This window comes from Lutra lutra, chromosome 7, assembly GCF_902655055.1.
Source record: "Lutra lutra chromosome 7, mLutLut1.2, whole genome shotgun sequence".
Taxonomy (NCBI): domain Eukaryota; kingdom Metazoa; phylum Chordata; class Mammalia; order Carnivora; family Mustelidae; genus Lutra; species Lutra lutra.
Window position 1 is genome coordinate 72,260,913 of NC_062284.1, and position 13,233 is coordinate 72,274,145.

A 13,233-nucleotide genomic window follows, 5' to 3' on the forward strand; every position below is an offset into this window, starting at 1 on the left:
CATTCTGCAATGATTTCAATGTAGTGTATGTTAAAAGAGGTAGCTGAGGGAGACAGGAAAGGGCTAGGCTGGATCTCCATGCAGCTACAGCACTTTCCAACCTCTGCTTACTCTAAAAAAAAATCCTTGGCAAGGGGGATTCCTCTCATGGTCTCTGCTCTGCTGGGTTTTTACTGACCAAAGAAGTCACTGTCCAGGGGCATCAAGAAATTCTGTCCCTAGACCATAAATAAATGCCCAACTCCTATAGTTCATGGGTGTATGAGAGCCCAAGAGGCCTGGAATCGATCCAACCTATTTTAACTAGCAAGAAACTACCTAGTAATACCTTGTTTGTATTTCTTGGAGGAGGGACACCAGAAACACTTATTTCATTCTACACAATAATTCACCACAATCAGAGGGAGCACAGCAAGGGCAACACCATCTCCCAGCTGCTGATTACATCAAAGGCTTGCAGCACAAATTCAATTTTATGATGTTAATCTCAGCCTGCCACTCAGAAATTTTCTCTGAGGGATATGATTTTTCTCTGGATTTCATTTTAAGAATGATTTTTTTTTCGTCCGCAATCAATAAAGATATGTTTTCATCAAAAGACTCTATCTTGGTAGAATTCAATTGGCTATTTCAATCCCTTTTGGTGACACAATATTAATTAAAATAGTTTATGTTGCACTTCAACTGGAAAAAGAGGCAGTGAAAATAGCAGCTACTCAGAACACATGTTCTATACACATCAACATAGAGGGCAGAAAATAATTTTCTCTTTCTCCAGGCGACACACATTAGCTATTCAAGAGAGTTGCACAGACTTGGTTTATCTCTGTGATCTCACTGGGGAAAAAAAAAAAAATTGAAACTCTTCCTGTTTGCATTTTTTGTTCAAAAGGAAATCAAAATACACATGAAAATGTTGCTTCACATGCACACCTTTCATTACCTCAAGTAGTAGAAAAATAAGAGTCTGTATGCCCATGTGGAATGATGGGTTACTAGGATCACAGTCACCGCTTCTCCTAACTAAAAACAAATACATAAATAAAAATATAAATAAATACAATGCTATGAACATTTACTTTTATTTTCAATTTCTAAATAATGATCACAACTGAGTGCATTGTATTTCTCAAAAATAAACATACGGAATTAGCATAAATGTTTTCACATTTAAAAAAGAGAGGAAAATTATGAAATGGGTTATAGAAAATAAATGAACTATTTTGACAGTAGTTTTGCAAGTGGCGGTTAGTTCACTTAACAAATATTTATGAAACACCTACTGGTCACCACTTGACTGGGAGGAAGGCCTTACTTCTGGCCTGCCATGTGGATAGACCATGGAAACTCCATCACTGAGTAGACTGAGTAGGGCTGAGACCTGGTTCCCACCAGGCATATTCCCTTTCACAGGAAATATTCCCTATGTTTCACAGGCATATTCCCTTTCACAGGAAAGGCTAAAGTTAACCCTGTCTGGGGAAGGAATCCAGGAAGGCTTCTCAAAGAGAAGTTCAATTACTGAAATATTCAGCTGATAATTTACATCCATAGTTTAATAATTTTTTAAAAAGGAAGCTTAGTATCTAACCAGCTTTCTCTAAACCAAATCTCCTCACCTTCATACTCTTGAAATCACCAATCCATTATACTTAACCTAGAGAGTGGATATACTGATACTCCAAGGAGTCTAAGGATTTCAGAGGACTTTGGGTAGATCTCACTCAATCCATTTCTGCAAAAAAAGATCTTTATCCATCATGCACTTAATCTGGATGTCACATCCAAAGAGAGAAAAGCATCAAATTAAGGAACAGAGTAGAAATCTATAGAAATGCAAGTCCCTATTTTGTGACCTAAAAACAACAACAAAAAAAGGTAAGTTCACTTGGTTAAAAGCAGGGAGTGGACAGGAGTTTGGATTTGCTTAGACACTTGAACAATAATGATAAGGCCTAGACAGACTACATTGTTCACCAAAGAGTGTATATAGATGTGTATATATACCAATGTTGGAAAAAACATTAATTAAAAAAGAAAAAGCATCTATCAACATCAGCAGCACCATGGGACTTAATAAAATGCAGATTCCTGGGCCTCGGAATGAATGTAATACATCAGAATCTCTAAGGCACAGGGTACAGAAATTTGAATTTTTTTAAAGATTTTATTTATTTTAGAGAGACACAGCACGCACAAGCATGAGCAGGAGAGGGCAGCAGGGGAAAGGGAGAAGGAGACTCCCTGCTGAACAGAGCCCCATGTGGGGCTGGATCCCAGAACCCTGGGATCATGACCTAAGCCAAAGGCAGACCTTACTTAACTGAGCCACCCAGGCACCGCCCAGAAATTCACATTTTAACTAGCTCTCCAACATGTTCTTATTATACTTGAGGCTAAGGATCTTGAATCAAACTCAGCATTCTGCATGCAGAGCACAGATAATGAAATACTGAAAATAACCGATGAATTAAAATAATATTCATTAAATGAATGACCAGAAACAACAATTCCCTCAAAAAGGTCTTATTTAGGGCCTAGTCTGCTTGGCCTAGACAGAATGCCAGTCCCTGGCCTGATGTAGGCCTTTCATAGCAAACAGGCTTGGCCTGTGCCTGGCAACTATTTTTCCCTATAATGACTGAAAGTACTTAAATTCTTTTGTTGTCTAAATGGCTTGTGGAATTTTCCCTGCTTTTCAAGGCTTTGCAACAAAATAGCCTCAGGTTTTCCTTTTGAAAGGGTCTAAATGGGTTCACTCTAGATATTCAATTGTTCAGCAAATTTGTACTTTTGCAAGAGGGATAACTCATGCATGATCAACTTGGATTTTGAACCAAAGTCTACCAAATTTAAAAGGATTTTAAAGCTAACAATACCAAGGAAAAGTCACAGGAGGATAAAATCCTAGAAAGAATTCCTCTCAAAATGATCAGTTTGCATTTTGGTACTCCTAAATAAATAACAAATTTTCAAAATCCCCTCCCCATGTAAATTTTTGTTAAGATGCATTGCAATAGCTTAGAGGGAAATAATGAGCCTCAAGGAAGGGCTAAATAACACGCATGGTCAGAGATCCTATCCTGTAAATGTAGGAATGCTAACCTTTGCCAGCAAAGAACTCTCAGTGGGCAGAACTCCTTTTACAGAGCCAGACCCTAAAAGTAGGCTAGCAACACAGATTGGTGTGATGAAGGAAGTACACAGAACTTCATACTTTATTCTGAACAGTAAGCACAGTTAGAATATGCGTGAAAGTCATAAATCCCATCTACACTCAAGGCTAGATTAGAGTAGTATTTTCTAGAGAATGAGATGGTAGATAGAACCATAGTGACTGTCACCTGTACATCAGACAGGCTTATGTTTTATACACAACTAAGTCTTCCAACAAAGTTGTAAGATAGACACCCTGTAGGAGAGACTTGAAGATTAAATCAGTGCCCGATTGTGTAAAATAATACATGATCTTCATCTCACATTTGAGGAAAGCTCGGAGAGACAAAATAATTTACCAGTGTCCTGTAGCCAGGAGAGGATGGGGCAACATGGGAACAGTGTGCCATGATTTATGTTTGTCATGCTCTCTCACCCTGTCCTACTTTCAAACACAATTTTCCCTTGGCCCAAAAAACTCTTTCTCAGCATTTCTACCTGGCAAACTTGCACAAAACTGGGCTCTTCCAAACTGGAACTAAATTTTAACTTCTTTGAGCATCCTCTGGCTGCTTTTTAGCACGCATCTTCCCCCAGCATTCCCTTTTCTACCTTTATCAGACCATTTATTACTCTGCTACAATTACTGCCGTGTCTCTTACCCTAAGCTATATTGTGAATGCTTGGAAGGCAGAAAACTGTCTTTTTTCCCCCCATGCAATCTACTTGGCAGGAAGCTTTACATATAACACGAGATCAAAAAAATGTCAAAGGGGAGGTCAAAGAATTAATGTTATTTGGTTATGAATGAATGTGATAAGGATTCAAGAGTTGTCCCTCTTTTCTCCCTTTGTTCCCCTTGACAAGTCAGTGTGTAAATGATCATCTTGTATAACTCTAAAGTCTGTACAAAAAGCAAAAGGCAGATGTACAAAAATATCCGTGACTATAGATGTTCATTCCAACTTCTACCCAAAGGAGCCTAAAACCACATCAGTTTTCTGGGCCCTCACGACTCACTACTGACTCAGAGAAAACATACAGTCAACTAACTTGAGGTTGACTGGTTCAATTAATTATGACTCCCTCACCCTATATACTTTCTTACTTGTTAAACACCCATGTGTAGGACTTCATATTTTCCCAGGTTAAATTTCATCTCATTAAAAAAAAAAAAAAAAGAAAGAAAGAAAGAGGAGGGGGAGTCAATGTTTAAAAAAAAAAAAAAAGTAGGGGCGCCTGGGTGGCTCAGAGCGTTAAAGCCTCTGCCTTCGGCTCAGGTCATGATCCCGGGGTCCTGGGATCGAGCCCCGCATCGGGCTCTCTCCTTGGTGGGGAGCCTGCTTCCTCCTCTCTCTCTCTGCCTGCCTCTCTGCCTACTTGTGATCTCTCTCTGTCGAATAAATAAATAAAATCTTTAAAAAAAAAAAAGTAAAAAAAAAAGTTCTATCATTTATTGACTCTTAAATTGTAGACACTTTGCCACTTCTATGATATGCATCACTTCATCTGTTCTTCATAATGACCCAAGCCTTATTATTATTTTTACTCTAAACATGAAGAAAATGAGGCTTGGAGAGCAGAAGTAGCTTGCTCAAGATCAGAGCTAGGAAACAGAAACAGATAAATCAGTCTCCAAAACTCACGCCCTTGACCACTATACTACACTGCTCAAGTGGGGCAGGCAGGGTGCCTAGCAGATTAGGACTCTTTCTGGAAATATAAGTAAACTCTAGAAGAGATACTCCTCTAAGAACAGTGATACCTTGCTCTAAGAATGAGGATTTGCCTTTTACAGAAGAGATCAGAGACCTGAGTGTCTTTTAAGACTAAAGATAATCTTATTTGGAAGATAACAGTGATACACATATGGGGTTTGATGAGACCCCAGAGTTAATCTGAGAGTCTGCCAGGACTTCAGAGATGATCTGGTGCTAGAAATCAGTGCACAGATTCTTTCATTCCTGATCCCCATCTCATTTCCCTGCCTCCAATTTAGTCTAGAGCAGAAGTGAATCTAAAAATGTTAACAACTGGGAAATTACAACTATACATTCAGAATGGTGTTCCAGAGATGTCCTTTATAATGCACTGATGAAAATACTAGTAAGAGATGCCATATATTGTGAGTAACATTAAATAAGAGAAAGAATAGTGAGTTGTCAAGCCATGAAGATAGCTGAATGTAGCAATCTCGAAATCTTGAAATATTTGTAATACCATTATTTTCAAGGTTCCATGATATTATTTCATAACCTAAATACACTTTCATTCCAGTCTGCCCTTATAAACTGGAACTTCAGATTTCTAAAGTATTCACTCTGTTGGATGGAGATTGTTTAATGTAAGATTTTCCATGCAGGGAGAGGCTTAACAGCATATTTTTATTGACAAAATAATTATAGCTTAAAAATATATTTCCCAACAGGAGGTAAAAATACTGGAACTCAACACATAATCCCAATTTTTGTGGTTTGAATAAATAATAATCACTTTACTAGATCACTTCAGGGACAGTTTCCTTTTCTCCTCCAGCCCTTTGTATTCTTTACAGAAAACACCATTGGTGCATTTTAATACTGAAGGAACTAGAGGGCAAAGGAACAAGGAGTCAGTCACAAGACCAAATTAACCACAAGTACTTGCATGACGAATGTGGTTGCTTTCTTCTCCCCTGGTGTTTAGGTGGTAAGAATTAAGGAGAGTGGAGAGTTAGTGCATTATGTTTTGGGGGTAAAGGTGGGGATCGTGGGGGCTGGGAATTGTAGATAGGGATGGAGGGGTAAGGAGTGTGAAAGGAAAAAAACTTTCTAACCCTTTCTTCAGGTACCTAGTCTCCAAAAGGTGACCTTGAACTCATTTAGAATAAAACTGGGAGGGGAAGGGAGAAAAGTCCACGGGGCTGCTGTACCACAGTGTTCTGTTTGCGTTTAGTTAACTGTTTAGAAATGCATACAAAAATGCTACAATGAATGCTATAATGCTATAATGAATGAGGAGGGCGCAATGAGGAAGCACCTGTCCCTAAAGGGAGTATTCCTACTACTTCAACTTTTCCAGATTTTTGTCAGTGCAGATACCTTCCTTCGCCCCTTTATTTTCCTGCCCCTTGTCCAACTCTACAAGTGGCAAAAAAAAAAAAAAAAAAAAAAAAAAAAAGACTGTGCCTGCAGTCTTTACTACTAGCTCAGCAGTAGGTACATAGCAAGGAAGTTTTCGACGGATGCCCCGCTCCTGGTAGCCTCCAAGGGGTCGTTCCGGCGCTGGCTCGCGTCTACCGGCTTTTCCCCAGATCCCAGACTCGGGTTTTTGGTTTGTTTTGTGTTTTGTGTTGTTGTTGTTGTTGTTGTTTTTTAAATTGCTCCGACCAACTGCTGTTCCATAGAAGTCCGACTCACAAGTCCCAAGAAACTCTTAGTAGTGAATGGTGGGCCCCTACAGGTCTCTGGGAGCAGACGTCTCTCCCAGGGCCACTTGTACAAGGAAGGCCCTCACCAACCTTCCCGCCTCCCCTGTTCCCCTACACAAACACAAACACACACACACACACACACCCGAAAGGACCAATCTGACAGCTGCGTGGCTTCGGTCACTACTGATGCGCCATCTGGACGAAAGTTTGAACAGAGAATTTTCCACGTGCAAGAACTTGGAGCAAAAGAGGTTTTAGCAACTTCGCGCGCTCACCTTCCTTCCCAGCCGCTCAGGATCCAAGCTCACGTCGCGCGGACTCTTAGGGCGGGAAGCCTAGCGGCAGCACAACCCCACAACAGAAGTCAGACACCCACCGCCTAGGACAAGGGAGCCTGAGCCGAGCCCGGGGGACGCCCAACCTACCGGAGCCGCCGGGTGGCGAAGCCGCAGGTGTCGGGGTAGCCAGGTAGCCGAGCTGTGGAACAGCGGGGCTGCCCCGGAGACTGCCCGGCCCCGCCCAGGCCCCGCCCAGGCCCCGGCCCCGCCCCGACCCCCGGGCCCCCGCCCCGCTCCCGCCGGGCTCCGGATCCCTCCGGCCGCGGCTGCCGCGCCAGCGCCGCGCTCCCGCCTCATGGTCCCGCCGCCCCTCCCCGTCTCACTGGCGGCGGCGGCTGGAACAGGCCCGCCGGCAGCCTCCGACGGGCCCAGTCCTTCCAGGGCTGGAGGGAGTTCAGCAGAAGCGAGGAAAATCAAGGTAGGTCACGTGGCGTGGACCCTGAGCCCCTGCCCTGGCCGGGACTGGGAGCCGCAAGACTTTTGAGGAGCGGTGAGAGGAAGTCCCCTCCCAGCAGGGGAGAGACAGTCCAGGTATCGAGAATGGGGGGAAAATCCACTTTTTCATTGAAAATCAGCAGTTAAACATGAAACCAGCATTATAACCTGCTGTGAGTGGACCAAGTACCGCAACTGACTGGATGGTTTAGAAAAATGGGAGGGGCGTTTTGTTTTTCTGAGGTGTCTCAGTCATTTGATTTTCCTTACGAAATCCCGTGGATTCTAAGACTCCTGAAAGCAGGTGGGGAGAGATTTTGAACACACTCCCTTTTCACTGATACTGGCTTCCCAAGAACTAAGAGGATTTCTTGAGACCACAGGTGGTAGGTCTCCTCTGAGGGCAAACTGCACATTCTCTGGATCTTCCTGTGTGAAGCCCCTGGGCCTGGGACGATCCTCTCCCCTCCATCATCTGTGCCCGGTTGGTTCCTATTCTTGGTTCATCTGGAGTGTCCCTTCCCGCGTGCAGGTTAGGTGTTCCTGCAGTTCCTTCCCAAGACACCTCACTTCAGCTGTCACAACACGTGTCCTAACTTATTGGGATTGTTGGTTGTGTTGGCCTCCCCTGCTTGACTGTAAGCTCAATGAAGATGGGGACGGTCGGTGGGGACAGGAAAGGCGGTATGGTAAAAATATATAATAAGTAAGTCGGAGGCAGATACTGTTTGCTTTCACTTGTACGTGGAATCTTAAAAACCAACGAACAAACATAAACGAACAGGTCATAGATACAGGAAACTGTTGGTTACCAGAGCAGGGAGGGATTAGGTGTTGAAAGAAACAGATGAAGGGGATTTAAAGGTACAAACTTGCGTTACAAATTTAATAAGTCGTGGGGATGTAATGTGCCCCATAGAGAATATAGTCCGTAATATTGCAGTAACTGTGTATGATGCACTTGGTGACTGGACTTGTGGACATCATTTTGTAATGTATAAAAATATCAAATCACTGTATGTACACCTGAAGCTAATAAGACACTAGTATGGCAATTATACTTTAATTTTTTGAAATAAATAAATATTGGGGGCCGATGACATGCATCTAACAGTTGAATGTTAAGGTGACCTCAGACCCCAGTTCTTCTTTTTTTTTTTAAAATATTTTATTTATTTATTTGACAGAGATCACGAGTAGGCAGAGAGGCAGGCAGAGAGAGGAGGAAGCAGGCTCCCTGCTGAGCAGAGAGCCCGATGTGAGGCTCCATCCCAGGACCCTGGGATCATGACCTGAGCCGAAGGCAGAGGCTTTAACCCACTGAGCCACCCAGGCGCCCCTAGACCCTAGTTCTTAAACTTTTCTTCCCTATCCTTACCTTCTAAGTCTGCAGGATTTTACTTCAGAGTTAATATCCCCATCCTTATCACTATCCACGAGTCTTCATTTTCTTTCTTGAACGGAACCTTCTCCTGCAGTCTTCATAGAGGTGCAGGTATGGTTCCTCTTATCAGCTCTGCTGTAACTAGCTCAGTGGTTTTAAAAGGCCCTCAACCATGCTAAGTCTCAAATTAGGGCCCTTGATATTTTTAGGGCCTGTGAAAATGGGAAAAAAAAAAAAAAGGAAAAAATAACTTTAAAGTAAATAAAGTTTTAAGAATATATAATGCTAATTTATTGATCTTCAGGCCAATGTCGTCATTGACAGTGTTGAAATTCCCAAAATCTGTAATCCTGGAAAAAAGTACAAGTACCCTTCCCCACATCTTTATTTTCCAGAAAATGGGAGATGATGGTTTACTGCAAAATCTCTTCCTTTCCCAGTGACTTTTAAGACTTACCTTACTGATAAGACTTACCTTGTTTATCTATGACAAGGCTGGACGCAGGTCCTCCAAATTCCCATTCTTTGCATTGCAAGTGATTTGCTGAACTGTTTGTGTTCACTAACCACTCTGGGCAAACTACCAACCACCTTGACTTGATCAAGCTTCCGTTAGTCTTCTCTTTTTCTCCCAGGCCCTAAACTTTGACCTACTCTCAGCCTGAACCAGCATAAAATCCTGCTTACCATCTTGAAAATACACTGACTTCTGGATAAAACTTTCTGTTTTTCACTACAAGATCATGCCTCTCTGGCTCATCCCACTTCCCCACTTCCTGTTCTTTCCAGCATTATTCATCCCTCTCTTCAGAGAACAAAAAAGACATTTTTCATCTAACTTTTGAAAGGCTTGCCAATCTAAGGGTTAAAGCATTCTCCCTATTGCAATTGTCCCTATAACATCATTTTGGATGAAGTCTCCTTACCTCAGTCTAATTTTTATTTGATCTTGTAAAATATAATTTTTAATATTGTTTATGAAGAAAGGGGTCCTGAAAGTAAAAGTGCCCTTCCTTAGGTTTCTGTCTGTAGAATGGAGAAGTTGGATTAGATAGACCAAGATCTTTTTTGGCCCCAGAACTAATGAATTCAGAAGCAGAAGTTCTAAAAAAAAAAAAAAAAAAAAAAAAAAAAAAATTAAGTCAGACCTTATAGAATCAGCAGGAAGAACAAGCTGTCAGCTGAGAGCCATACTGAGGACTTAAGGTATTTTCTTCGGCTAGCCTGATATTGTTGTTTCTTTTTAGCTGAATTGTAATGTCTCAGTCCTCTTCCCCTTTTAATTAACTGTTTGACCACCAAAAACATTTAAATTTGTGTCCCTAGAAGATTTTTGTGCCCTCAGAAAAGTGAGAATTACAAAATTCCCTTTTCTCCCACCACATCAATAAGAATAGCCAGGCACTGATGTCTGTTAATCTTTATACTGTAGGATTTAGGTGTTTGAATGAAAGGACAAATATTTCATTTACAGTTGAAATGTGTTTCTTTGGTGATAAGATGCTATCTAGTGCAACACTCTCTCCTTTTTAAGCACTGAAAGATTTTTTACGAGGTAAAATGAATGTCCCTGGTGGGTCTGTGGTAATTTAACTTCAGATCAGAATAGATTCTCTGACATATTATAATATGAATATGAATATAAATAGAAAGAATGTGTAAAGAAATTGGTTTGGCTAATTCTGTGAAATAATAAAAGATACCTGTGATGGCTTTAATACATGTTTGAAACTTCTACGATATTTCTCTCTTTGGTGGATCCTAATTACCCTCCCCTTGAGTTTTAGCTGTATTTAGTGACTGGCTTCTAACAAATAGAATGTGCTAGGAATGATGGAGAGTAAATGTCAAATGTAAATCACAAAATGACGTTGTAATTTTCACCTTATTCCCACAGTCCCTTGGATCACTTTCTGGAAGAAGCCAGCTAACATTTTGTTAGGATATTCAAGCAACTCTATAGAAATGTCCATGTGGTTAAGGACTAAGGTCTTCTGCGAATAGCCATTGAAGAGCTGAAGCCATTTTTAGAGTTAGCATCTTTAGATCAGGCATTTATTTATAGTTGTGTGATTTTTTTTCATTATAATGTATACATCTTCCAAAACCATTTGATAGCCTAAACTATGTGGACATTTGTGTTTCTTCTTACCTATCTAGTATTTGCTCCTATTTCCTATGTTTGGAGAATACCACCCTCCTTATGAGGCAGAGCCTATGTCTTTCTTTTTCTTTTTCTTTTCTTTTTTTTTTAGATTTTATTTATTTATTTCAGACAGACGGAGAAAGAGAGAGAGAGAGAGCACCAGCGGGGGAGAAGGCAGAGAGAGAAGCAGGCTCCTGGCTGAGCAGGGAACCCAATGTGGGGCTCTATCCCAGAACCCTGGGATCATGAGCTCAGCTGAAGGCAGACACTTAACTGACTGAGCCACCCAGGTGCCCTGAGCCTATGTCTTTCTGAAGAAGCTGTAAAACAGGGCCATTCCATACCATTTGGTTCTCCATTATACATTGGCATGGACACATGCCTTTGGCTGGGCCAGGCAGATTCATGGCCCAGACAAGATACATCCTGATGCAGGAGGTGGCAGCAGGGCAGGGCTTCTCACAGCAGCACCCAGTGACCAGTGATGCAGTCATCAAGGTCTGTGCCTAGTGCTGGTGGCAGTGATGCCTTCATGGGAAAGTGCTGCAGTGTGACTTTGGGTTTTGTCAGGACTGCATAATATCTAACCTTAGTTTTTCATTTTCTGAGAGAGAGCTGATATCCTTTTACAAAATCCTTTTCTGTGTGGATTACCAGTTATTGCTCTCTCTTACACACAACGAAAAACCCTGACTGATGCAGGCAGATACTGTCTCTACTTTATAGATGAGAACATTGAGGAGCAGAGTCGTTAAATGATATGTCATTAGATATGAGGAGTTGAATAAATAACCAATGAAATAAATTGGTTAGTACAGATCGAGTTAAGCAAACAAACATTTAAATTTAGCATTTAAAAGATAAAGGGCTTAGATACTAAAAAAAAAAAGTTTTTCTTTAAACCAGATGAAAAGCTGGCTCTCTACCCTGACCCAACATTATAGTGTTGAACCTCTATACAAATGGATCATGTTCTTCCAAATTTCCTTGATATTGTACAGATACTTCTTGTAAATACTTTTCTCTGTCCATCCCTGCCTCCACACATTTCGATCAATTTGCCTCTTCTTACTTCGAAACCCAGATTTAGTGATGATTCCTCTTTGCACCCTCATCTGAGCCCTCAAGAAGAGGTTATTCTCCTCACCCACTTTTAATGTTCTCCCAGGGTTCTGTTTCTATCCATGATAAATTTCTCATTAAGCTTCTTTACCTGTCTGAACAACCCAACCCCATCCAAACAAAAGAAAAAGAACGACTCCAGACTCTGCCCAACTAACAGACGAGTCCTGAAAAATAGGGGCCTTAGGACAAAATATGCTTGTTGAATGGGATCCCAGTGCTTTAATGCCATCAAGGGTACGAATGGTGACAGCTAGGTATATAACTTCATGCAGGACACTAGAGACATTGTCTCGAAATAAAATTGAATGATTCTATAAAAAGACTGTAAGAAAATGACATGTGCAAGTTTCTCAAGTAAATCAGTGAATATCCATCTGACTCTGAATGTCAGTATTTGACAAATCCAAACCTTATGCACAGTGTCCAGTTAGATTTTAGTATCTTTCACTTTTTAATGGAAAACAAAGGATCATCAGAGTTCTATAGAAAGCCTCTAACATGAAAGAGATTAAAACATACCAAGTGGAAAAGGGAAAAGGAAGAAACAGACAATTCAGGGGATAGAACAAAATTGCAAATAAAATATTCTCAGGGGGAGGAGGAACTGAATCCATTAAGGAAGACTGAGATGCTATATTTATTTATTCAATTAATTTATTTTTAAAGATTTATTTATTTGAGAGAGAGAGATAGAGAACACAAGTGGAGGGAGGGGCAGAAGGAGAGGGAGATAGAATCCTTAGGCAGACTCCCTACTGAGTGTGGACTCCGACCCAAGGCTCTATCCCAGGACCCTGAGATTATGATCCGAGCCAAAGTCAAGAGCCAGCCGCTTAATCAACTGAGCTGCTCAGGTGCCCTTTAAGATACTATATTTTAAAAAGAAACAAAGAGAGAATGAAAAAGTTTGTTTAAATTAAACCAATGTTAAAAAGTACATATTTTAAAAGTTTTAATTCGAGCATAGTTAGTGTATAGTGTTTCCTTTTCTTTTGTTGATTTTTTAAAGATTTTATTTATTTATTTGAGTACATGAGGGAGAGGGAGAGAGAGCAGAGGGTGGGGGAGAGGCAGAGGGAGTGGGAAAAGCCAACTCCGCTGAGCAGGGAGTCTGACTCAGAGCTCAATTCCAGGACCGGGGGATCAAGACTGGAGCTGAAGGCAGACACTTAACCAACTGAGCCACCCAGGCACCCCTGTTGATTTTAAAATTCTCTCTTTATCACTACTTTTTGCC

General features: G+C 41.1%; 1 protein-coding gene across 4 annotated transcripts in view; it reads right to left on the reverse strand.

Moving 5' to 3' along the window:
- The window catches only part of WDR72 (WD repeat domain 72), a 222,734-nt gene extending 213,958 nt beyond the window's left edge, over positions 1-8,776 (reverse strand). For 2 of the 4 annotated variants that reach the window (XM_047738976.1, XM_047738975.1), the window contains exon 1: positions 6,994-7,431. In XM_047738976.1, the coding sequence (XP_047594932.1) occupies positions 6,994-7,203 (210 nt within the window). In that variant the 5' untranslated portion in view covers positions 7,204-7,431. Of the gene's footprint in view, positions 1-6,993; positions 7,432-8,719 lie in introns of those variants that run through there. The other 2 variants (XM_047738978.1, XM_047738977.1) reach the window with 2 other exon arrangements.
- Between the last annotated feature and the right edge of the window lie 4,457 nt (positions 8,777-13,233).